Source organism: Anomalospiza imberbis, chromosome 3 (genome assembly GCF_031753505.1).
Source record: "Anomalospiza imberbis isolate Cuckoo-Finch-1a 21T00152 chromosome 3, ASM3175350v1, whole genome shotgun sequence".
Taxonomy (NCBI): domain Eukaryota; kingdom Metazoa; phylum Chordata; class Aves; order Passeriformes; family Viduidae; genus Anomalospiza; species Anomalospiza imberbis.
Window position 1 is genome coordinate 24,832,841 of NC_089683.1, and position 24,002 is coordinate 24,856,842.

Below are 24,002 nucleotides of genomic sequence, written 5' to 3' on the forward strand. Positions count from 1 at the left end.
CCTGCCATTAAAAGCCATCCTTAAAGCTCAAGTTATTGGTTGCCAGTCCCTTCTCTAAAGACTCAACTGTCCTAAAAAGCAGAAAGGATAGACTACCCATAAAAGAAGGCAAGCAAGGAGTCCAGAGTCATAGCTAGGCAGGCAGTGGCAGCAACATCACCAGAAAAACACAGCCAAGAAGTTGAGTCAGAGATTCAAGATTCGAATCAGGTCTGGACACAATAACCAGGATCAGACAAGATCAGCCAGGTCTGAGGGGACGACAGCAAGTCAAGCCGGCAGGAGAGGATAAGAATGAGAATCAGGTGGCATGAGAACCAGATGGCACAAGTGCAATTGCAATGCTGCTGCAGAGTAGCTCAGGCAAGGGCCAAGCACTAGAACTTCAGGTTTAAAGCCACTGCCAGGTGAAGGAGAGAGAGCCTGCACTGAGGATTCTTAGCAGCAAGCAGCTCCTGGACAAAAGGTCTCAGCAGCAAGCTGGCCTCTAACCTGCACCTGAAAGGGGCCACGACAGCTTGTGACTTCAAGCAAGCTCAACTGCTATAAAACCAAATCGTGTATTTGAAAATAAGAAAGGGACAAGATAGACAGTTACATCCAGGAGATGGTTTTGGGTGGAAAATTCATCTCACCCAATGTTTTGTATGGCAGTTCATGTAAATTACAGAGGAGGGAATTTTAAACAGGGTTTTTTAGTCGCTTAACTTAGGCTCTACCATTTAATGCTGCTGGCTGTTGTAAGCTCTATTCCTGTAAAAAATCATCCTTGTAATTTAATAAACCATAAACTTCAGCACCTACATTCAGATTCCTCTCCTGCTTCTGGCCAGCCAGGCCAATACTATGTGCCTTTGAGTGAATCTAGATTTCATTACATAAGTAAACTGGATGCACAAAAATATGCAGTTTAGATAGGGTCTCCAGAATACACCTAGAGGCTAGAATCAATTTAATTAAGTGATGCAGGGAAAAGGTCAGCAGTCAGCCATTCTTATTTGGATTTACTTTTCTATTAAGTTTATTTCATCTTTAAAATTCAAGGATCTTAAAGAAATTAATAAAATGTTATTAAATATTTCAAGCTCTATAAAAGGGGGTATATTATAATGTTTGTAATAAAAACCTGTACTCTCAAATCTGGATTTTGCAGGCTGAACCTTGAAAGTTTAATTAAAGGCTTGATAAATTCTGGTTTTGGTACTAAAGTGGGATTTTATACAAAAATTCTTGTTTTCTAGAAAAAACAGAACTCATAAAATGAAGTTTCATTTGGCATGTAATCAATCTCATTCATCCCTCTGTGTCCAATAGAGTGAATACGATCACACAAGGTGGTAAAGATCCTTGGTCTTTCTAAGTCATTAGAGTTTTATTATTGTATTCTTTAAGTTAGAATTTGATCCTCATAGTGTAGGGATCAGTTCATTTTAATGAATTAGGATAGCAATTTGTGTTTGACAAAATTCTGTGGGACAATCATGTGGTTGTTTCCTTTATTCAGGTATCACAGCCAGACAAATATCCTCTTTGCCTCTTAGCATGCTCTTGTTTGAATATATGTTACAAAGACAGACAAATCTATTTCTGGCAACTACACAAGCTTTACAGGAAAAGAGTTCTTTGACACTTCCATTAAACACTTTCCTTTCCACACCCATTCTGTACACACAACAGGAATCAAGTGTCAATGAAACTCAAATCTACTTAGATTTTAGATAAGGTAAGGCCTACCTTACCAGGGCCTCTTCATGAAGAAATTTCCTGACCCATCTTTTTACCCTTCCTTGGAGGTCTGTAACAATTTCCTATAAATATTTTACTATTTCTGTTAGCTACACAATGTGTTTGTCACATTAGCTAATGCAGACATGTAATTTTACTCGAAATACCATAACCTCTAACTAGATCTCCACATCATTTTCCATCTTCCAAATTGTCTTTTTAGTAAATTTTATACTCTGGTAGTTTTATATTAAGCCATATAACCAAGAGCCAGTCATGTTTCTACTATAAATGTTTACTGGTATCTTTTGAAGCATCACTTCATGTTCTTCACATTTTTACAAGGATTATTTTCATAAAATGAAGTGCATTTCCTTTCTATCTGTATTATTTGCTTCAGCAATTCAAAAAATTACTTATGCTTCAAAAGTTGGCTAATCTCTCTCCCATCTTTCACTACCTATCTTTTTGCTAAAACAACACATACAAAACTGAATACTAAAATTGCAAGACTACTAGCCCTCCTAATTTCTTATACAGATATGGCCTGTCAGTTCTAGATGACTTTGGATCAGTCCCAAACAAAAGAAAATATTCTGGATAGTATAATCCTGCATGAAACAATGTGATCTGTATAAAAAATCACTTTCTGAATTACCAGCAACCCTTTCTACTCCTAGGAGATTTCCCATTGAAGTAATGCCTGAATTAGTGCAGAGTGATTTGTGGCTTTCCAGCTGTCATTCATTAATTCTTAGGAAATACAATATACAATACAACAGTACTCAGCCTGGGGCTGTTTAGCAATGTCTTAGGAAGAGTGTAATTTGTCTGCTGAATGTTCTTTAAACTTGTTTTCAAACAATAACTGTAGTCTATTATTTCTATGAGCCCCCAAACACATTTCACTCTTGCTGAAATATTGTGTCAGTTACGCAGACCCATAAAGGGGGAAGGGAAAGGAATTGTGTCTGAGAAGAGTTTGGTTTAGGAAACAGCAGCTGAGTTGAAGACAAGGGGTTTTATTCCAGTGCTCTGCCATTCCTGTATCTTTGGCAGAAAGGAAAGCACAGGCAAGGCTGACAGCAGGGACTAGAAGTGACCTGGGCACTCTGATCAGCTGGCTTTAGCACCTCACCACAGAGCCGACCTGCAGCTTAGGAGTCCCTGTTTTAGAAGGAGTATTGCTTTAGAAGGAGTTATAATTCATTGCTAGCTGCCTTGGGTTTTTGACCAGAGACAAGAGAGGACGCTGTGAGGTTCAGGATCTGTTTGAGGATCCAAAAGCCTGGGGACCTTCTTCTATGTGAGCCAAGGAGCTGCTTGCACAAAGCTAGTCAGAGAGACTGTGTAATGCCTGCTTCATCAAGGACTTTTGGCAAACTCTATGACAAGTTCAGCTCAGCCAAAACCACTGCACCTTTAGACATGTACTGTAGGAGACCCTGACAACAGAGGGAAGTTTTCTGGTGGGTCTCAGGCACCCTCGCCTTCCCAGAAATCTGAGAAGGTTGCATAGGAAATTCTTTTTAAGTCTTTTGCTCTCTTGAATTTGCATGTTAATTATCTTAAACTGCACATTAGGCACCTAAGAGATTTTTTTGACCTTTAGTTCTTACGCAGTTGGTTTAAGAACGAAACAAAAAGATACAGAGGAAAACATGAGACAAGAGTCACTTACAACAAATACTGGAGTTAACCAAGCATAGCCATTGTTCAGTGTTTAGTAGGCACCATGACAGCAATTATTTTAAGGAAGGATTTGAAAAACAATGCTTCAAGTATTTTTATGGCGAACTCCTCCCATGCTCAGGGGTTTACATGCTTTTAGCTATTGCATCTGCAACTGAAGCTAACTGTGAAATTAGCAATTTATTTATCCCATGGTACGTACACACACATTTGTAACAGTAAAAGTGAGTAAGGGTGAATAGTGAATGCTGTGAGTAAAAGTCAGAACCTTTCTTACCAGATTTTCTCATTCCCTATTTAATCAAATACCCGTGGGTTCCCATATTGAAACCTTTGTTGTTCCTCTTGCAGTGTATACCACTAATACCGTTAACACAATTGTATCTAAATAACATAATATAAGCTCTGCCAAAATAACAAGTCAGACAAAAGAAACTTGGACCTTCAAAATGACTGCCTGAATTGCATGGAAACAGAAGACACCATTAAGTATAAAATAAAGGCCTACGATTTGTAAATAGCTAATGACTCTGTAAAAGTAGGTCTCCTTAGCAAAGCATATGCATATTAAGATATTTCTCAGGATTATATCTTTACAAAAATTACATTAGAATTTGCAGTCTTTTTTCTGCATTGTGTCCTATTCTGAAAAATATATCAACATAAGGGGAAAAAATCTCATACAGAAATTAACTCTGATTACTTAGGCACAGATTTGAATGCTGATTAAATAAAATATAAAGCTGTTGCTAATCTTACTTGGAAGGCATAACTGATAAATAAAAAAGAGTAATGAAGGTATATGAATAGTGATAAAATTATCTAGACTATTCAGTGTACATAACTACTAATATTTTAGATTTATCCATCTGAAATCAAGATGTAATTATGCATTAATCCATTTTATTTTTAGACACATCTTCAAAGTAAAAATTTTAATTTAGTGGAAAACAAACATAAAGCTGTTCCTAAGAAAACTGGAATCTGAGACATCAGAAAAAAGGTATTTAATGTCCTTTCTTCATCTAATGTCAATGAAATGTAACAATCATAACGGTTTCTTAATGATTTTGTATGGAATTGAAGGTAATTAATAAATAAATTTTGACATGTCCTGGTAAAAACAATAGCAATAATACCAGTAGACAATCTGATGTGTGAGGAATACTTTCCTAAAGTTTAGTGAGTGCCTTTTTGCTCTTGTAATGATTTCTTTAATGGCAGGATTTTCTAAAATTGCACATTGAATTAAAATAAGAATACCATTATTGTATATTATAAAACAAGAAACCAATTTACCTGCATGGCTGTGAGGATATTGGCTAACGCCTGGCCATACGTGTCATGACAGTGAACAGCAAGAGCACTCAAAGGAATTTCCTTCATAACAGCTTCCAGCATTTTCTTCATACTTCCAGGTGTCCCCACACCAATTGTATCTCCTAGAGAGATTTCATAACAGCCCATACTGTACAGCCGCTTAGATACCTGATTGGAAACAGAAAAACACCAAGAGGTGAAGATGAAAGAGTATAAAATAGGGTCAAGAACATACACTATAAAGGACATACTTCTGTACAGGTGTTAGGTTTTGACCTACTGAGGTGGATCTATTTATCAGACAACCTATATTCATTCTTGAAAACTGCCATAGAAGAAGAACATCCCATGGATCCTCTTTATTTTAAAATTATAGTTCTGCTACATTCTGTACATGGAATAGCTAACCAAGTCAAATCCATCAGAAACTTGCTTTCTGACTTTCCCACAGAATCCAAATGAGCAAAATTTTAACATTATGAATTAAGTTTCTGTCAAGCCCTTTCCTAACATTTTCTTCTCTCTGGGGACTTCCCAGCTGTTCAGTTTTCTCCATGTACTTTTCAGCTTACAAGATGTGCAGGGTAAAGACCTGTCCTTTTGTTTGCACATTATATGAAGCCAACAAAGATAATAAATAATTAATAAAAAGCGTGATTTTTCTTTCTCTTGGCACTTAAAAAATCAACGAAAACTGAAATTTTAACATGCTGCAGTCAACAGTAATTTTGCAATATTTATTTTTCTTGCTTTTCATGAAATCAAACATTAAAATACTACCAAAGCAAAACTGCAACTTAATTAACATTCTAGTCCTTAAGTTTTAAAAATTTTCTTAATATCAAACAAAACCATATACAAATAGGTCTTACTTATATAAGCAGAGCCCTAAATATTTCTGGAATTATGTCTTCAAGGAGTTCTGTGCATGAGTGAAAACTGAGTTCTGGCTCTATAATTTTTGCATGGAGAGAAACACATTCAGAAGCACAAAATCATATTTTCACTGAAAATATTGCTTCAGGAATCGAATGCAGGAGCTTTCCATCTTATTTTTGTTGGATTCATTTGGAAAGATTCCACCTTATTTTCAGCTGCTCAATATGTTTGTCCCCTTTAGGATTCCCCACTGTGTATGAAAGATCCCAAAAGACCACTCCACTGGAACAGAATCCCGGTTTAGAAACTAACTGTTTAGAGATGAAAAAATACAGCTCTCTTCCAAAAAGACATCTTAAGACACACTGCAGTCTTCTGTTAAAACAATTCCAGGACTTCATCAGTAGGATTGCTGTGAGCATGTCTGAGGAAGCGGACAAAGTGCTGCACCAGCAGTCTCGGAAGCGCTGGATTAATATTGCTGTTCACTTAATTCAAAGAACAGCTGAAAAAAAGAAATAGCCTAAATCATCCTGCTTAAGCCTTGGAAGTGCTATGACTATAGCAAATGTGGTAAAACTGGCTTTAAAGTCAGATTCCTTGGTTCATATCCACATAAATTCAACATACATTTTAAGAAAGGGACATTCACCAGAATGCAAAAGGGATGTATCTCACAGCATATTTTCATATCATAAACACATGGCAGACATTTTAACTAGACTACTGTTGTAAGAAAGAAAAAGGATTATCTGCAGTTAGTGGTGGATTACATTCAGTTAAACCCCAAACCTTAGCGTTTCTTCAAGATCAGGGCAAAGAAATGTACTGCATTTTCCCTCCCCTCTTCTTTTTAATGCATGATTCAAAGTTTTTCTAGCTGAGTATTTTAGTCATAACTTGGACTATATAAACTGCTAGAAATCATATTGCATTCACTTCTTTTTCATGCTCAGTCCTTAGGTCTTTCAGCTTCCTAAATGCAGAGTTCTGAAAGATGGAAGAAGAGAGGGTGAAATTTAACAACAGTGCCTCATCAATGACTCAACGTGATCTAAACTTAAAGTGATCCTAAAAAAGAGATCTGTACTTCATTTAAAGCTTGGAAGCTGAATGGGAGTTTTTCTATTCTACCATAGTAGAAGGCAGTTTGTTAGTTACAGTTTTGTAAGTTTTCAATGTGGATTTTTGGGAGGAGAATGTGGGAGAAGAGAACACACTGTTTTTATATGTAATCAGGATGTGATTATAAGCTTTTAGCTTTGTTGATTGAACAGGGTTGTGTTCTGCACTACTGAGCAGTTTTGCTATGCGTATGAGTCTTGTGCTACTCTCTTTGGAAACACTGTCATGACACCAAGCATTGATCAAAATGGGAACTGGGGAACCAGTGCTGCAACCTCTTAGGCATGTGAATAGTCCTACTCCTGGAAATAATATCTAAAACTATACTCCTATATGGAATACAAAAGCCGATAATCCAGTTATAGATTATTTTAATCAACTAACAATCTAAAAATCCTGCAGTTCTTGTGTTGTAAGGGAAACTTTAATGATCCAATAATATTCAAACAAGAGCAGGTACATTTTCTATAGATCACAATGTGTCCTGGATAATATTTAATTTAATTAATTCACTCTTTAGGTTAAAAGGAAGCTAAAGAAAGAAACAAGCAGGCAGAAAGACAAAAACAGCCAAGTATATGATAGAATTATATGATAATGGATTATACAACTGGCTTCAAGGATATTATACAGGATGATGACCAGAGCAGCAGCTCTCTGAAAGAGTTTAGCAACTCAGCAGCTCTCTGAAAGAGTTTAGCAACTCAGCCAGTAATTTTGGTAATGCTGATTCTGTGCATGTATTTATATAAAATCCATCAGCAGTGCTTGCTGAATCAGGGATGGAATTAGTAAATTTAATGTGGTAGCTTTTATTCATGAACACATACACAGTGGTATACAGGTATACAAGACGACACTTATTAAGACGAAGATAGAAAATAAAATAGCTCTGTGAGTAAAGGTTTGCAGATCTGGAACATTAAATAGCAATCCCACTGGCAAACTGAGAAAGAGCTCTTTTCAGTAAAAGGAGCTTTTCTCAGTAAAAACAAGCAACACATGAAAAGAAGCCAGTTGGGGAACATGGTAAACTGTATGTGATCACTGCTCTAACTAAAGCTGTGCCATTTCTAACCTTCATATTAAAACAAATAAATTTAGAAATACTGAGTACCTTCTGAATTAGGGTTTTTTTTCCCCCAAAGAGTCTGAGTATGTGTGGATGCTGTGGGAGAAGTATTGTCACAAATTCCATCTGGAATGTATACTCGAAGAAGATACAGGAGAACAGGACCTGAAAACCACCCACACAGACAAATGTTGACTAGTTGCTAGTGCTACAAATTAAAAAAAATAATGGTTTGGATATTCTGCTAGATCAACAAAAATAGGTCATTAAGTCTCCTGGAGAAGACAAGTCTGTCTCTAGGTGGAAGGCCAGCAGGTTCTCTCTTAAGACTCCTGGAATTTTTACTCCACTTTCTTTTTTTCCAGTCCATTTAAATTTTGATGCCCGCTTTGCCTTCCTGCAAAATTGTACACTTCTGTTCCATTCATCTCTCTTCTGGAAAAAGGGCTGGACTAAGATATCTTCTTCTTTATCCTACATTCTAAATGGGGAAAAGGGGCAGGGAGGGAAGGTGCAACTTACTCTGTCGTGGCACTAGAGCAATTTAAGAAAACATATTGGGGGTGAGTTTTGGTTCATGTGTCAATCACGTGACCCTTACCAGAAGCACAGTGACAAAACAGCATGCTTACTCCAGCATAAAAAAGATTTAAAAAGCAAAAAGCTGTGCAGAAAACCCTCCTGTACAACATAGTCCACTGACTTATGTGCTTGAGTCTATTTCCTTAAGTAATTTCTTACCTTCTTGCTAGACAAAGTAGTACATAATATTTTTTCTCATGACTGATAACAATCAAAATATGCTATTTTTCTCACATTTGACTGTATGTGGTCAAGTTAGGTTATGCACCAAGTTTTAGCATTAGCAAGGTTTTTTTCTTGTTTTCCTTAAATTTTATCCATTAAAGATCTTTTTATGATTAAGTATAGAGAATTACTTATAGACATTTTTAAATGTATTTTTGATTCATTAAAAAGACAAGCCATTAAAAAGAAATTCACTCTTACTTCAGCCACTTTATCTGGTACGACATTTCCTTCATATGGGCATCCCAAGGCACAGGACACATACCTATAACAAAAAGAACACACAACGCTCTGGTTTTTATATATATATATATGTATGTATGTATATTTATATTTATGTATATATATTCATATATATATATTTATATGTATATGTATTCGTCCATGCTACATTACAAATAGGTAAATATAATTTTGAACACATAAATCAATCAACGTGGAATAAAGATTTGAGTGAAATGTTAAAATTACATCAGATGACAACAGGTTTATCAATTTTCCTTTCAGATCACAGAACAGCAATGCAAAGCTTTATTTGTGCTCAATACATGTAATGAGTTGTAAAGGACTGGCAATGTGGCCAGGTTTACAATGTTGTAGGAGATTTGGTTTTTCTTGGTATTCCTGTCCGAAGTTGCAAGAGTCAGCTCAAACTTTGCCTTGCCTTGCCCTCATAGGGTATTCAGAGAAAGATATCACTTTCTTTCTTGTACTACCTATCCAGATCATAGTGAACAAGCATGGACACAGACTACTTCTGACAACCCCACCATCTCATCAGAACTACGGTGAATGAGGAAGCTTTCACACTCTCTCTGTACTGGCATTTCTGTCCCAGTGCCCCAGAAGAATTATAGCTCCACTGCAAGCTGTAATTTAGGCATGCCTTGGGACAAGAAGAAACTGAGAAGCCAAACTGTGTCCCTCAGCAGCTATTGGCTCCACAAAGAACAAAAACTGAAAGCCACAACCAAACTTCAGCCCTAATGCTCTATTAGCATAGAATCCAGTTTAAATTTCCTCTTTTTAATGATAATTAAGACCCGTGAAATTCTAATTAAACTACTAATTGTTTGTCTTAAGTTGATCAGGAAAATGATTAAACTAATCAGAAACATCCAGTCAAAAATCAAATTGTGACTGTAAAAGGATTTACAACAGATTCAGAGGCCTGGAGAGCCCCAGTCCCAGTGGGAGGTTGCTCAACTGCTTAATGGGAGAACAAGAGCCTTCATCGATCTCCCATCATTCCCTTTCGCTCAACACTGAAGGATATAATGTAAAATTATACACTGCATAATGCAAAAGGGATTGAACAGATGCCAGTTTGTATGTAGTCAAGGTCCATGGGGTAAAGGATGTATTGTTTCTTTGCAGTTGAAGGAGAAACTGATTGATAGAATGTGAAATTAGGATCAGTAACAGGCAAAAACAAATTGTGAAAAAATGTCCCTATTTTAATGCATAGAGCATATTCCATCCCTTATATGAAGGCATGGTGCTGGCTCACTAGAAGTAACAGTAAGAATTAAGCCAGCCTTAAATGTAAAAAGAGTTTGATTAGCTCTGACAAAGAAATGGAAATTAATTTTGTTTCCAGAAAAGTGGTTGGGTCCATTACATCCTGCTCATAATTTTAATCCAGATGCCTACTAGGCATGATTTCAATTATCTATATGTCATTATGAAAACCAGGTTTTTGAAACCTGGCCACAGAATTCATTAACTATCAGCCTCAATTTAGATGTCACTGTTTAAATTCCAAAATTCTGAATTTTCATATCTACATTAAAGATAATGTAGCTACTGTTAACAGTTAAATGCTGTCCTGATTTTCAGTGACAAATTCAGGATAATTTCCTTAATTTTTTTTATGCATACAGTTTTTCAAATGAAACTAAGTGTGAAGAATTTCAGACCCAAAGGATTGCTTTTTACATAATACTACAATGCCTAGAGCCAGTGACTGCATACAACTACTGAAATTATTTTCAGTATCAGCCACAGCACTTTTTATGAAGTGATTAAGAACAGCACTAAATACTAAGTAAATGCAAAACATATAGTACGTATGTGCACATGTTCCCTTTACTTATATATCTTTACATGTTCCTAATGGCTGCATATGTCAGATCAAGAAGACATGCATTTGGTAGTGATAATGTGGCATGAACGACATCTGGGATGAAGTAGGGCAAACAAAAGTAAAAGCAGGCCAAAAGGTATCTAGAGAACAACAGAATACTCCCTGTGGTTCACACCAGAGAGCAGAAACTTGCCTGAGCTCACATAATTCAGCTGGGCCTGCTGGGGTATGAAAGTATGTGGTGACCTGAGGAATCTGCCTGCTACAATACACAAATCTGTTTGAGATTATGAACTCTCTGCATACTTACACCATTGCGACTCGACTGACATTTTAAACAAGGAAAATATGGTAGATATAATCTATCTGGGCATCTGATACTCAATATTAAACTGGAGAAAATAGGATTTACTGAAAGAATTTGACAGGAAAAGAACTTCCTACCAGAGAGACAACAAAGTCCTGTGAAGAATGAAAAAACAAATTTTCAATAGAGTTCATCAAGAATGAGCTTGGCAGAATTTTATCTAATATTTTCATTTAATGAGTTGGAAAAAAAAGTAGAGATGTGATGATAATATTAAATTTGAAAGCGAAGTACTTAAAATGCAGCTGTAAAAGAGCAAAGTGCACTCCAGACATATATCAGGATAAGCATTTTTAATAGAAGACATAAAATATCAAACAGAATCACAAAATAAGCTGAGCTGGAAGAAACTCACAAGGATCATTGAGTCCAGCTCCTGGACCTTGCACAGCACCATCCCCAAGAGTCACGCCATGTGCCTGAGAGCATTGTCGAAATTCTTCTCAAACTCCTTCAGGGTTGGTGCTGTGACCACTTCCCTGGGGAGCTGTTCCAGTGCCCAACCACCCTCTGGGTGAAGAATCTATTTCTAATATCCAACCTATCCTCCCCTGGCACATCTTCAGACCATTCCCGCAGGTCCTGCCATGGATCACCACAGAGAAGAGATCAGTGCCTGCCCCTCCTCTTGCCCTCATGAAGAAGTTGTAACTGCAGTGAGGTCTCCCCTCAGTCTCTTCCAGGCTGAACAAACCAAGTGACCTCCGCTTCTTCTCATACACCTTCCCCTCAAGGCCCTTCACCATCTTTGTTTCCCTTCTTTGAATGCTCACAAATATCTATCTTGTATTGTGGCACCCAAAACTGCACACAATATTCCAACTGAGGCCGAATCAGTGCAGAGCAGAGTGGGACAATCCCCTCCCTTGCCCGCTGGCCATGCTGGGCCTGGTGCCTCCCAGGACAGGGTTGGCCCTCCTGGCTGCCAGGGCACTGCTGACTCAGACTCGTCACTGACCATGACCCCCAAGCCCCTTTCTGTGGCACTGCTTTCCAGCATCTCATTCCCCAGTCTGTCTGTACATCCAAGCTTGCCCCATCCCAGGTGCAGAATCTGGCATTCCCTTCATGGGATTGGTGATTGCCCAGCCCTCTAATTTGTCATTGTCTCTCTGCAGGGCCTCCCTGCTTTCAAGAAAGTTGACAGCTCCTCACAGTTTTGTATCATTTTCAAGCTTGCTTAGTATCCCTTCCAGTCCTGTGTCCAAGTCATTTATGAAAATGTTCAAGAACACAGGGCCTAAGATGAAGCCCTGCGGAATTCTTTTTGAAAAGGTCTTGCTGCATTCTTATAGGAAATGAAATACAATTTGAGTCAGTTGCAGAAAACTACATGCAAGCTGGAACATAGGCAGGCAAGCACTGAGTACTGCTAGTGGGGTACAGAGTGCCTGGCATGTGAAAACACACATGTCTGTGTGAAAGAGCAAAGATAATCATGTGTCTGGTCTTAGTATTTGCCAGGAAATTTAGAATTAAGGCAGTGCTGTGTGGGATGCTTTGCAATTGCATTTGTGTGTTTCCAAACTATTAAGTGGATGTGTGAGGAATTATGTTTCAATACAAAGGTAAATCTGTTATCTACAGATAAATTTGGCTGTTACATTTTTCTTTTATTTTTGGGTATGAAAGAACCCAAAGGGCATTAAAATCACAAGAGAATACTATCAAATCAGGGCCCCAAGACCTCCACCCACGTGACTCCAACTTCGGAAACAACTTTGAAGGATATTCTGCAGAACTGCTTGGAAAGAAGAAAATTACCAAAACAGAGCCACAGAGAGCAGCAGAAGACACTAGTTAAAGGAATAGTCTGGTCAACTGCAGCAAACACTACTGACAAATCAAGAAGAATGAGGAGAGACTACTGTTTCCGAGATCTTGTCATCAGGGAGTTTGGTGAGAGTTGTTGCAGTTGCAAGCAAGGAACAGAAGCCAAAGTGTAGGAGTTATAGGAGGGAATCGCAGAAGAGGGTCTCTAGACAGTAATTATAAACAGCGCCTTCAACGAGCTTAGGAATGAAGAAGAGATAGGAGATGAGATATGATATGAAGAACCAAGTAGGGTCAAAGGTGCAATTTTTAAGAGGCAAATGCTTGCTTATATTGCAAGTGGAAAAGAGCCAGAGGACAGTGAGAGGTTAAGAAAGAGAACAAGGGAGGGAAGAAATAAGAGAAAGAAAAGAACATGGGGTCACTGGGGCAAGTGGAGGGGGTACAGTTGGAAAGTAGAAAAGAAACTTCTGCTGCTCTGACAGTGGAGGACAAAAGACAGAAAGAAGAGGATATGGTATCTATTTTTCTTAGGAGAAAAAGCAAGATCCTATGTGAAGAAAAGCAGCAGAGGAAAGAAAAGAGTTTGAGCAATAAATTACAGAGGCAACTGGGATTTAATTTGTGAATTCAATTAAGTTGAAGAATACAGCTGCTTTCTAAAAAGATAGCAGGACTGAAACTAAATAATATACCATATTGAAAGAGACTGTTCTGGTCTCAGAATATTCACGAGATACTCCCCAGTATGAGAGCAGAAGCAAGTATCTGGGAGTTCACAAAGTGGAATCTGCAATGGAAGTGTTTAATTCTAAGCATGTGCTTAAATCTTGGCTGAATCAAGGCCAGACATAGCTTAACTAAGTTTTCAGCATACAAAAAAAGACAACAGCCCATGAAACTAGAGATGGAAAGAAGGACTTGCAAGTGAACACTTTAATACATGATGCTTTAGCAACACACAAGTATATGCTGTTTCACTCAGGTTTTGAGAAATCAGAATCCTTCCCTTTAAGTGATAAAAAGAAGTTTTCTACTTGTTTCACCTGGCAGAGTTTACCCAGTCTCTCGTCTGTCTGCAGATTTCACTGCAGATGAGTATCATTCAGTCTTCTACTAAATAGTTTCCTATAGATATAAAACAAAACCTAAAAAGCACACAACAAACCTGACTGTATAATATTTTGCACAAAAATGCTGAACAGACTCTGGGGATGGGGAGGGAGAAGGAAGAGGAAGAGAGTTTTTGATTTCTTCCAGCATGCCAAAACCAAATTTCAATGTTCCACAAATGGTATAGACAGTACAAGGTCCCCATGATCAAGGTCACTAGGAATGGTGATAATCATATCAGCCCAGTGCCTGTGAAGGGAAGGATATAAAACCACAAACAGGGTAAATGAGCAAACATTTCTTAACCAAAGTGCATTAAAAGGAAAATGAATCCAAGCAGAAACTGAACTCCATGTTGTAATCAGCCCTTTGTCAACTTGTTTCAGCAGGAGTCCCCGAGCCAGATCCACAGCTGCTACCACAGCTGGAAGCATGAAGCCTCCTGAGAAGCCAGTTGCAGACTCAGATGCTGCTGCTTCCTGTTTATTATTATAGTGTAAGTTTGCATATAATTTACCATGTTCACTGCAGATGTATTTATTTTTATTGGATGTTTGTGCTCAAATGTACATGCCCATCATTTGAGGAATTCATAATATTAAGGTTTATCTATTCTGTCTCTTTCCAAAGAAATCCATTTATTAAAAACAGGGAGTCTTTACTGTAGGGAGAGAGAAAACATAAAGAAGTGAAGAGAAAGGAGATTCCTCCAGAAATAGATTCTCCAAGCCAAGTCCAAAATGTGTAAATAAGGCCAGGATCTTTTTTTCACATCTGATTTTAAAAACAACCAAAAAAAACCCAAACACACTCTCTCTCCCCCTTAAAAAAAATCTCTCCATGTATTTAGTGCCCAGTTACAAGTAATATTATCCTTTTCACAGTGAATATGACAGAAAAAATATTTGTTAATATTTTTAAATGAAAAAAAACCACCATTAAATTGCAAACTATGATAAGACAAAATACTGAACTATGTTCTACAAACTAGTTACTTCTCTAAAAAGTAACCAAACTGTTAGAATAACTAAGGACCACTCAACCATTTAACTTTCAATAACTCTAGTTACCTATGGAGCTATCAGTAACACTAGCAAACACATCACATTGTTACCTTATAATTTCATACTAACATTTTACATCTGATTTACGCTACCCTTTAAGAAGACACGGGAATAATTTTTGCTTCTCACAGCGATCCCTCTTTTTTTTTTTTTTTTAAAGCAGCTCTTCTGGCCTGCTATTAATATTTTCTCTCTGTAGGTAAAAAAATAATGGGTAAAAGTTGGTATAAATTTATTCCTCAGGAAAACCTTCACAAAGTGCAATCATCCAGTATGGTAGAGCCAGTTCCAAGATCCATTTCTTAACCTGTTGCCAGTACAGAGAAATTGGCTAAGTCCCCACATCCCAGCCATCTTTGGCTTCTTAAACTTCTCCAGGGCACTGATTCCAGCTGCTTTAATACTGCGTAACCCTGTAGATTTGTTTACCATTCACATACAAAACTGTGTTCCTTCCAAGCCTATTAAATGCTCATCTACATTTTGTTGTTTCTCTCTGTATTTGTAAGACATACACAGCTTCAAACTGTATGTATTTGTGCGAAACTGAATTGTTGAGTTTATCTTATGGATTTCTAATTACATCTAAAAGATTTGCTACTGTATGGCCATTCAAATATCTCAAGTCACTTAGGATGGAGTGCAATAAAAGAAGACAAAAAGAACATTGTTGAACTGAATTATAAAGAACTGATTATCCTGATAATCAGGAGTTTTAGATAATCTGGATGTGTCTTTATAAACAAAACAGGCTTCACTATTAGTTTCTAAAACCAATTGTTGCAAGTATATTAAAATAAAAAGAATTTATTCTTCCACACCTTTTTCCAAAAGAAATCTCGATATCATTAGCACAAGACAGAGATAACTAGAATCAATTATTTAAGTCTTCATTATATTTTGTTTAATATATATTAGCACCAAAGTGAACCAATAATTATTTCCTATGATCAAGAAAGAATAAAGTATGTTGCAACCTGTAATCTTTATTATAGCATAATATAAAAGGTAGTAATAATAACAATAATTACAATAATAATAATAACAACAACAACAATAATAATACACAACATTGTTTGCTTGCTATCTATTTTTCAAGGTAAAAAATATTGCTATATTTCAAGTATATCAAACAATATTTGAATTCTGTGCAAACACAGATATAAGCCAAATAGTGATACATTTCAAAATGCTTTTATGTACTGTGAACTGCACCATACAACTCATTCTTAAAAGGCACAGGACATAAACAAAGGAATTACATAGAGCAGTTCAGAATTAATGTGTGATTGCATGTGTTTTAATTTATGAAGCAGCAGCTTTGTAAGGAAATGCCTCTAGAGGTATTCTACAGCAATCACTTGCATCTGTTTTTTTAACACTGAATCTCTAAGTATTTGCATACACATTCACATTTGAACAAATGGCCTTAAAAGGGTGATTCACATGAACATTCTTCAGGTCTGGGACATAAATACAGCTTGTAATCACTGACCATGGAGAAGGGTTTTTTTAATAAAGGAAAAAAATTACAACTTTTCAGGCTTATATCCCTTGTTCATTTTTTGTTAGGAATAAGTAAGTCCTACAGAGTATTAAATATTTCAGAGTGAGATATTAAGATAGTCTGATTTTATGTCACGGTCAGAGGACACAAAGCACCATTTTCGGAAAAGAGAGAAAAATACCAGTCCTTACTTCCTTTACTGTTCTATCATACTAATTGTGATTAATTCCTGTGTCTTTTTAAATTTTGGAATACATTAACTTAGAAGAATCTAGCTTAATGGAATTCATTAACTTGGAAGAAACCAGCTTATTCAGAATTTACTTAACATTTTCTTCATATGTACATTCATGATACACAAGTTAAAGGACAATGCAAGTGACTACTTCTAATTACCATTTCCCACAATTTTTTATCAATCCTGGCTGTTAAGACTTAATTTTTAATCACTGAAGTTGTGATATTTTTAATAGTACCTAAATCATGCATTGCAAGGTGCAAATTTAAAACCAGCACTATTTTGTGTCACTTTACATGTAAAACACACATAGCAGTAATTAGGTGACCAGACAGTTCATGACTGATTTGGCTGAGTGTCTTCACAGAGTGTGTCCCAGATGTTATTGTAAAGTTTTTATGCATGTATTAGAAAAACTCTCAAACTAACCCAAATCCCCAAACAAAAACCAACAGAACCCCGCCCCTTTATGATGCTAATAAATGGTCTAACTTCTAAGACCATATGCAACATTTCAATTCTTCATAAACATTTGAACTGATTTAGTAAACATTTAGAAAACTGTGGACTGTGCTACAGATTTTAAATGTGACAGCTGACAACATAAATTTTTTGGATGATGATGGAGTCAATGTTAGCGCAGCTGTAGTAACAGTAAGACATGCAAAAGCTAAAAGTTTAGTTTCAACTGTCTGAGTGCATTTTTCATAAGATTCACGTATTGCCAATGATTTATGGTCACTACATAAATTGTAAATTGCCAGTAAAAATAGGAAATACAATTTGAACCCCTTAAAATTATTTTTGGAAGTATTTTTCAACTGCTCAAATAAGGAGTTAGGGCAAGGCACTAAATTATCCATTTCCTGCAAATAAATAACACTTTAAACAATAATAGTGCTTTAGAAAGGAAACAATCTCTGTATTGAAATGAACACAAATACAGTTTATGCATATTGTTATTTTTATTACTTTGGTAATTTTAGCAAAATATTTAGCCTACAAAATTTGTATTAGAATTTAAAATATGTTGTCCTGGGAGCTTACTTGAGGAAGGGCTGCAGGTTTTGTCGATGGTTCTTTAAATCAGCCAATGTCTAAAAGGCTGATTAAAAACTAAGTCCATAGAGTAAAAATCTTTCCCTGTATAGTCAACAGCTTCATTTTGTGATACCTTGCAGCACAAAGCCTATTATTACATTTCTTCTATTTCTTGTAATTTACACAAATTACACGCTCCTAATCCTTTGCCTGTGCAGAAGTAGAATGGGATTAATTTGTTCTTATTCCTGATATCAGAGATAGTCATCCACAGCCTAGCCTTAGACAGGCTACCTATAGAATGACCAGCACTGGATGGACCTAAACTCCTTTGCATCCAAAAGGACGGATCATCTAGAGAGTGTTTCATCTTATCCTATAGCAGGTACTTTTTAAAAGCACATACAGTAAACCACAGCAAGAATGTTGCCTGATTCCCTCTAGTAACCACTAGAAAATTTAGGATGACAAGCTCAGGCTTGTTGTGGGGTCATGCTCAGATGTGTCTCATGTTACAACCATAGTGAAAAACAATACATAATTATTGTCAGTAAATAATATCTACACAACAAAAAACCTGAAACTAATCTTCAACTGAGTAACAACCAGTCAAACCATGAGCACCTATTCAAAATACTGAATATCAAAAAAAACTTGCCACAAACCCTTGACTGTCTACGCATTTTTAAAAAAAATGCATGGAAGCAGGATACCAAAATGCTGTTTATTGTATCTCTCAGTAAAAGCAGCTTCCTTAGCAACAGCTAAAGATGGGATCAGAAATCACAGACTTTAATAGCTAATTGTTTTTTGATTGTTTTATTTCCAAGAAAAAGTCACCAGGATTGCACTGAGTATTTCTGTGAAATCTCAATTTAACTTTTACTTTCTGATTATCTTTTATTTTTTTTTCATTGAGGAAGAGAAACCCAGAGTTTTACCTCATTAAATACAATTAAAAACTCCAGAAGTCTTCCAAATGTACTGCAATATTTGGGGACTAATTAATTACTTTCTCTCAAGTACTAATGAATTCCTTATAGTAGTGCAGGCTTTTCTACCAGAGAAAATAAGTTTAATTTTCTAGAATTAAGTCTGAAATATCATACTGCTTCCATAACCTCCCTCCTCACAAGCATCTGAAATGTTGTAAACAGATTTACTTACTTCCTGGATTTGGTACTCAAAACTGATGCTTCCTCTTAAGGGCATTTTTTCATTTTTTTAACTAATTGAAAGTTTTAAGTCCATCTTTTAGACATTTTTTCAACTGCTGGGAGATTACTATTAAAAAAATAAGTCCTTGTGAATCTTCTATTTCCATATTCAGGCTTTTTCTACTGTTTTCAGAATTCTACTCAATAAAATACACTGGAGCTTTAAAGAAAGTAGTGAAGTACATAGACACTAAACTATGCCTTTTGATTGTTATTTCTGAGCAGTCACTCTGTCTCAATGCTTTCCATAGAGTCTTGTAACTCATGAGAACTGCATCTGAATGAGTATGAACAGGGAGGGACCCAAGTCAAAGTATCACCATACTTTGCAATTATTCTCTTTAAAACATATTTGTCTAGAGTCTGATCCATAGTACTATTTTATTTCTCATTAATTTGACTCCTCAAAATCTTCCCGGGATGGATTTTTTAAAAGTGCACTTAAAAGCCAAATGTATGGGGTTAACCAGTTCTCTTCTATCTTTTAACATATAGTGTTCAAAACCTTCTTTCCAATATTTTCATATACTGAAATCCATGTTTAGTGGATACTGAGAATTATTGCCTCAGAAAAGGCTTTTTGTTATGAAATAAGGCTCCATATGCTGCAATTTAGATTCTCAGCAGGTTTTTGGCAAATTGGCTACTTTATAATTGAGTTATATTAGATGACCCCTGTAAAAATACCAGCAATTCTCTCTTAAACTTTTCAATTTGTCAAAGTATAACATTAGTCCATCATCTTACCTTTTGTGCCTCAACCTCAATTTTTACTGGATAAATTAATTCTCAAACTAATATAATGTGATGAAGATACACATAACATTCACATAAATGTAGCTTCTCTTCAATATACATATTCTCTCTATTTGGATCCTTTACTTCATTACAATCTCACTGATGCCAAGATGATTTTTTGCCTTTTCTTTTCTATACCTTTTATATAACTTTTATGTATCCTCAGTATTCTTAGCATGCATTCTTGTAATTCCTTAAGTCTAATAACTTAGCATAACCCTAGTATTTTGTTAGGCCAGGAGACCAAACATCTAACGGCCTCGCAGTTGGAAACCGGAAAACCCCACGCTCTCTTGGGAAACCAAGGTCCTCTCTAGAGCATATCCTGTAAACTAGAGTTTTAGCCCACGCAGGGGGGAATTTCATGGATGGGGGAATGTCACACCATTCATCCAGGCCTCCCATTGGGGCATCTTTGTTAGATATGCTAACTTGTGAAGTCTATAAAACTGTATACACGATTTATCGTGTGAGTGCATCATGGCGCATTCCACCTTGGCGAAGTGGTGCACCATAAGGATCCTTATTAAATACTAAGGTAAAAACCCCTTATCCCTTAAGTGTGTCTGGCTCTCAGTTTTCTAAGACCAGGAAAAGGCATCACCACAAACTGAATTATTCTGTTAATGGCTATTTAATTCTGAATTATTCACTTTTCCTCTAAGCCTAAGGAAGAAAGCTGGAGTGCACTTACATAATTTTCATTCACAACTTTGAATCTGCTCACTTTGTAGCATATATGGTATTAAGCATTTCTCTGTTGAAGTGTCCTGTAACATACTGCACCTGGCATGACAGACTCAATAAAATTTTCCTGCATGCACTGTATGAAGTTTATATTATGTTTGCATATGGCACTGAAATTAGAGAAATCTCTACTGGATACATAAAGTAAGCGCTTTCAAAATATAATCTGATTGTATTTTCCCTGAGTTCAATTATCTCCTTTCTCTTCATCTCTGTACTGTTCTGTTTGCTTCACCACCTGGTTCTTGATATTCCTCCTTTTTATCTCTTTGCTTTGTTTTCGTTCATTAAATTATTACTTTTCTTTTTTTTTTTTGCTGTGTTTTTCTTCTGTTTTGCCAGTTTTTGCCTCCTACTTCTTTCTCTCTCTTCTTTTTTTTTCCCTTTTCTTATCTTTCTTTTTCTGTGTGAAGAAAAATAAAAGCCACATGGTTTGTCAGATAGTAGATAATAAATGCTTGGGAATGTTGTAGAATCCTGTCATGGGAACAGTTACTTCCATCACATCAGAATAAGTGCTTCTGGTATGTTACAAATGCAATAGACATAATCTGGGGGTGGGGGGGGAAGCACCACGCTGCCACTTTTTTAAACAGAGGAAAACCAGTACACAGAAGACAAGTTAATATTTTAAGCAGAAAATCAATCTACAGGGGCTTCTTCATCACCTACAATGTACATATTATGGACAAGTTGCTAAGTCCCTTTTTTCACATCCTCCAGAATTATCCAAAAACTTCTATAATAGGCTTGGAGGATTTCCTGGATGGTCGGTTGCCTATATTGTACCATTTAGTTGAATTTTATTAGTTAAATGCAGGAATATTAAACATAAAATATCTCCTGACACGCCTAGACATCTGAAAAATACAGAAAACAGAAGTTTAGTGTAAAAGTGTTCACAAGTGGATAAGGTTTGGGGAATTCAAATTGCTTGATACGTTCTCACCTTAGAATTTAGTTTTAGAAAAAATGTGACGAACAGTGGTGGCAGACAGCTTTTAAATAACAGAACTCTTATATCAGAAGTTGTTCCGGGAGGCAAATCATGACTCTACTGGCAGATTAGCAACTGGAGAAAGTATTTAAACTCTGGTACAAGTTACTATTTCTTAATACATTGAACATCCCTACTTCTCTATTTGGTGATTTTCCTCCCGAAATATACCCAGGCTAAGGAAAAGGAACCTGAGCATTTATGAGCTATCCTTGGTTGGCTGTTGTGTGTGTGTGAAAATCATAGAAACACAATATGGTTTGGGTTGAAAGGCACCTTTAAGATCATCTAGTTCCAAAACCTCTGAAATGGGCAGGGATGCCTCCTTCCAATAGATCAGGTTGCTCAGAGCTCCATCCAACCTGGCCCTGAACAACACCTCCAGGGATGTAGCATCCACATCTTCTGTGGGCAACCTGTGCCCGTGCCTCACCATACTCATAGTAAAGAATGTCTTCCTAGTATCTAACTGAAACCTGCTCTTTCATCTTGAAGCTTTTCCTCCTTGTCCTGTCATTACAGTTCCTGATGAAGAGCCTCTCTCTGGCTTCCCTGCAGCCCCTTTCAGATACTGGAAGGTTGCTATGAGGTCTCCACAAAACCTTCTCTTCTCCAGAGTGAACAGAGTGAACTTTCTCAGCCTGACCTTGTTAGTGACATGCTCCAGTCCTTCTGCTGGACTTACTCCAACAGTTCCATGTCCTTCGTATGTTGGGGAACCACAACTCTATGCAGCACTCTAGGTAGCATCTCATCAGAGCAGAGTAGAGGGACAGAATCCCCTCTCTTGCCCTGCTGGCCATGCTGCTTTTGATGCAGCCAGGACACAACTGGCTTTCAGGGTGAGCACAGAGTGCTGGCTCAGGTTGAGTTTTTTGCCAACCAACACCCACAAATCCTTGGGTTGTACAAGATGATCTCCAGAGTTCTCTCTCCACCTAAACAATACTGCTGTTCTGTGATCCTCTGGGGCACAGCTATAACTAGAGGTCATATATCCCTTTGTCCAGGCAAATGCCCAAACAACCACACACAGTTGTGAAAAAATGTGTGCAGTAGCATTATCTCATCACTATTTCTGAAGCAAAGAGAGAAACCAGTATTTATTCCCAGACTAGTTTTCACGCACTTAGTCTCTCAGGTATCTACCTCTACCTATTTTCAGGTCCAGGTATTTTCTGAGCATGATGTAGTTTACACTACTAGTAATCCTTAAGGAATCTCACTGCTGAGTTTCTCCTTGAATCTATGAGAGCCCTTCTGCATTCACAAGGACCTTCACAAATAATCTTAGGTAAGTAGTTCTTACCTGTTATGCAAAAGAAAATGGAAAATAGATACTGTTCAAGAGTGAGTACCATTCAGAATAATTTTAAGGTAAAAAATAAATGCTTGATAATTCTAGAGTTTCAGGCACTGGTGACTCAAAAATTTCAATGCCTAAATCTTCAGGGTAACTTATATACAGAATAAGTTTTTTCTTAGGAATAAATTTGTTTTCTCACTTTTATACCTTAATGCTGCAATGTATGTAGTGATATATTATGAATTCTACAATAAAATAAAATTTGTAGGGCGTTTTTTAAGGTGCTAGTGTTACGAATTCTCAACAGCACAAAATAAATTTTATTCTGTCATCTGTGACAGTAAAAACTAGTTTTTATAATAAAATCTCATAAATACTCCTTTCTTTTTTCAATTTCCTCAGAAAAAGAGTTACCATCAGTAGTTAAAAATGCAAAAATAACTAAATATATTCAATCCTAAAAGCAAAAATCACAGTAAAGACTATTATTACAATTCATTTACAATGTAAAAATTTGGTAGTAAACGTCTCTATTTGGTTATTTGGTACCAAATAACTCCTGTAACAATGACTCCAGTATCTCTGTATTACTTCAGAATATGTATATTTACCCACGCACTGGAATATTCATATTCCTTGCAGATTTAGTGACTTCTTCAAACCTTTCTATGCTTTCTTCAATTGAACAATTAATATTCATTTTGCTAAAAGATTCAGATGCTGCGCCAAATACCGAGACTTCTGTAGCTCCTGCTGCAATCTAAAAAACACATTTCAAGAAAACAGAATCATAACACTATATTAAAGTATTAGATTTAGTATTTAATTCTGTACAACATTCTAAAATTTTAAAGTACATTAAGTATATCATCCATATCTAAAATCTAATTTTAATTCCATTTTTTTTAAGCTATAGCATACAGAGAGATTGAATAAAATTTTGAGATCATTCACTGTGGCATATTTTCTGCCTCTTCTTAGCAATTAAACACGTGATGAACGATAAAGGTAATAAGATGTAGGAATTCACATGAACCAGCTATACAAAAAACAATTATTAATACTTGTATATATCTTTTCAGAAAAGGAAAAGATCATACAACAACTGTCACACTGTCTGTTCCTCCT

At 36.4% G+C, this 24,002-nt stretch overlaps 1 protein-coding gene across 5 annotated transcripts in view; it reads right to left on the bottom strand.

Annotated features, from left to right (window-relative positions):
- Positions 1 to 24,002, bottom strand: part of HMGCLL1 (3-hydroxy-3-methylglutaryl-CoA lyase like 1) — a 74,844-nt gene that overhangs the window by 23,659 nt on the left and 27,183 nt on the right. For 4 of the 5 annotated variants that reach the window (XM_068183679.1, XM_068183677.1, XM_068183675.1 and 1 more), the window contains 3 exons: positions 23,486 to 23,634; positions 8,822 to 8,885; positions 4,717 to 4,905 (listed from right to left, as the gene is read on the bottom strand). In XM_068183679.1, the coding sequence (XP_068039780.1) occupies positions 4,717 to 4,905; positions 8,822 to 8,885; positions 23,486 to 23,634 (402 nt within the window). The remainder of the gene's footprint in view (positions 1 to 4,716; positions 4,906 to 8,821; positions 8,886 to 23,485; positions 23,635 to 24,002) is intronic. The other variant, XM_068183674.1, reaches the window with a different exon arrangement.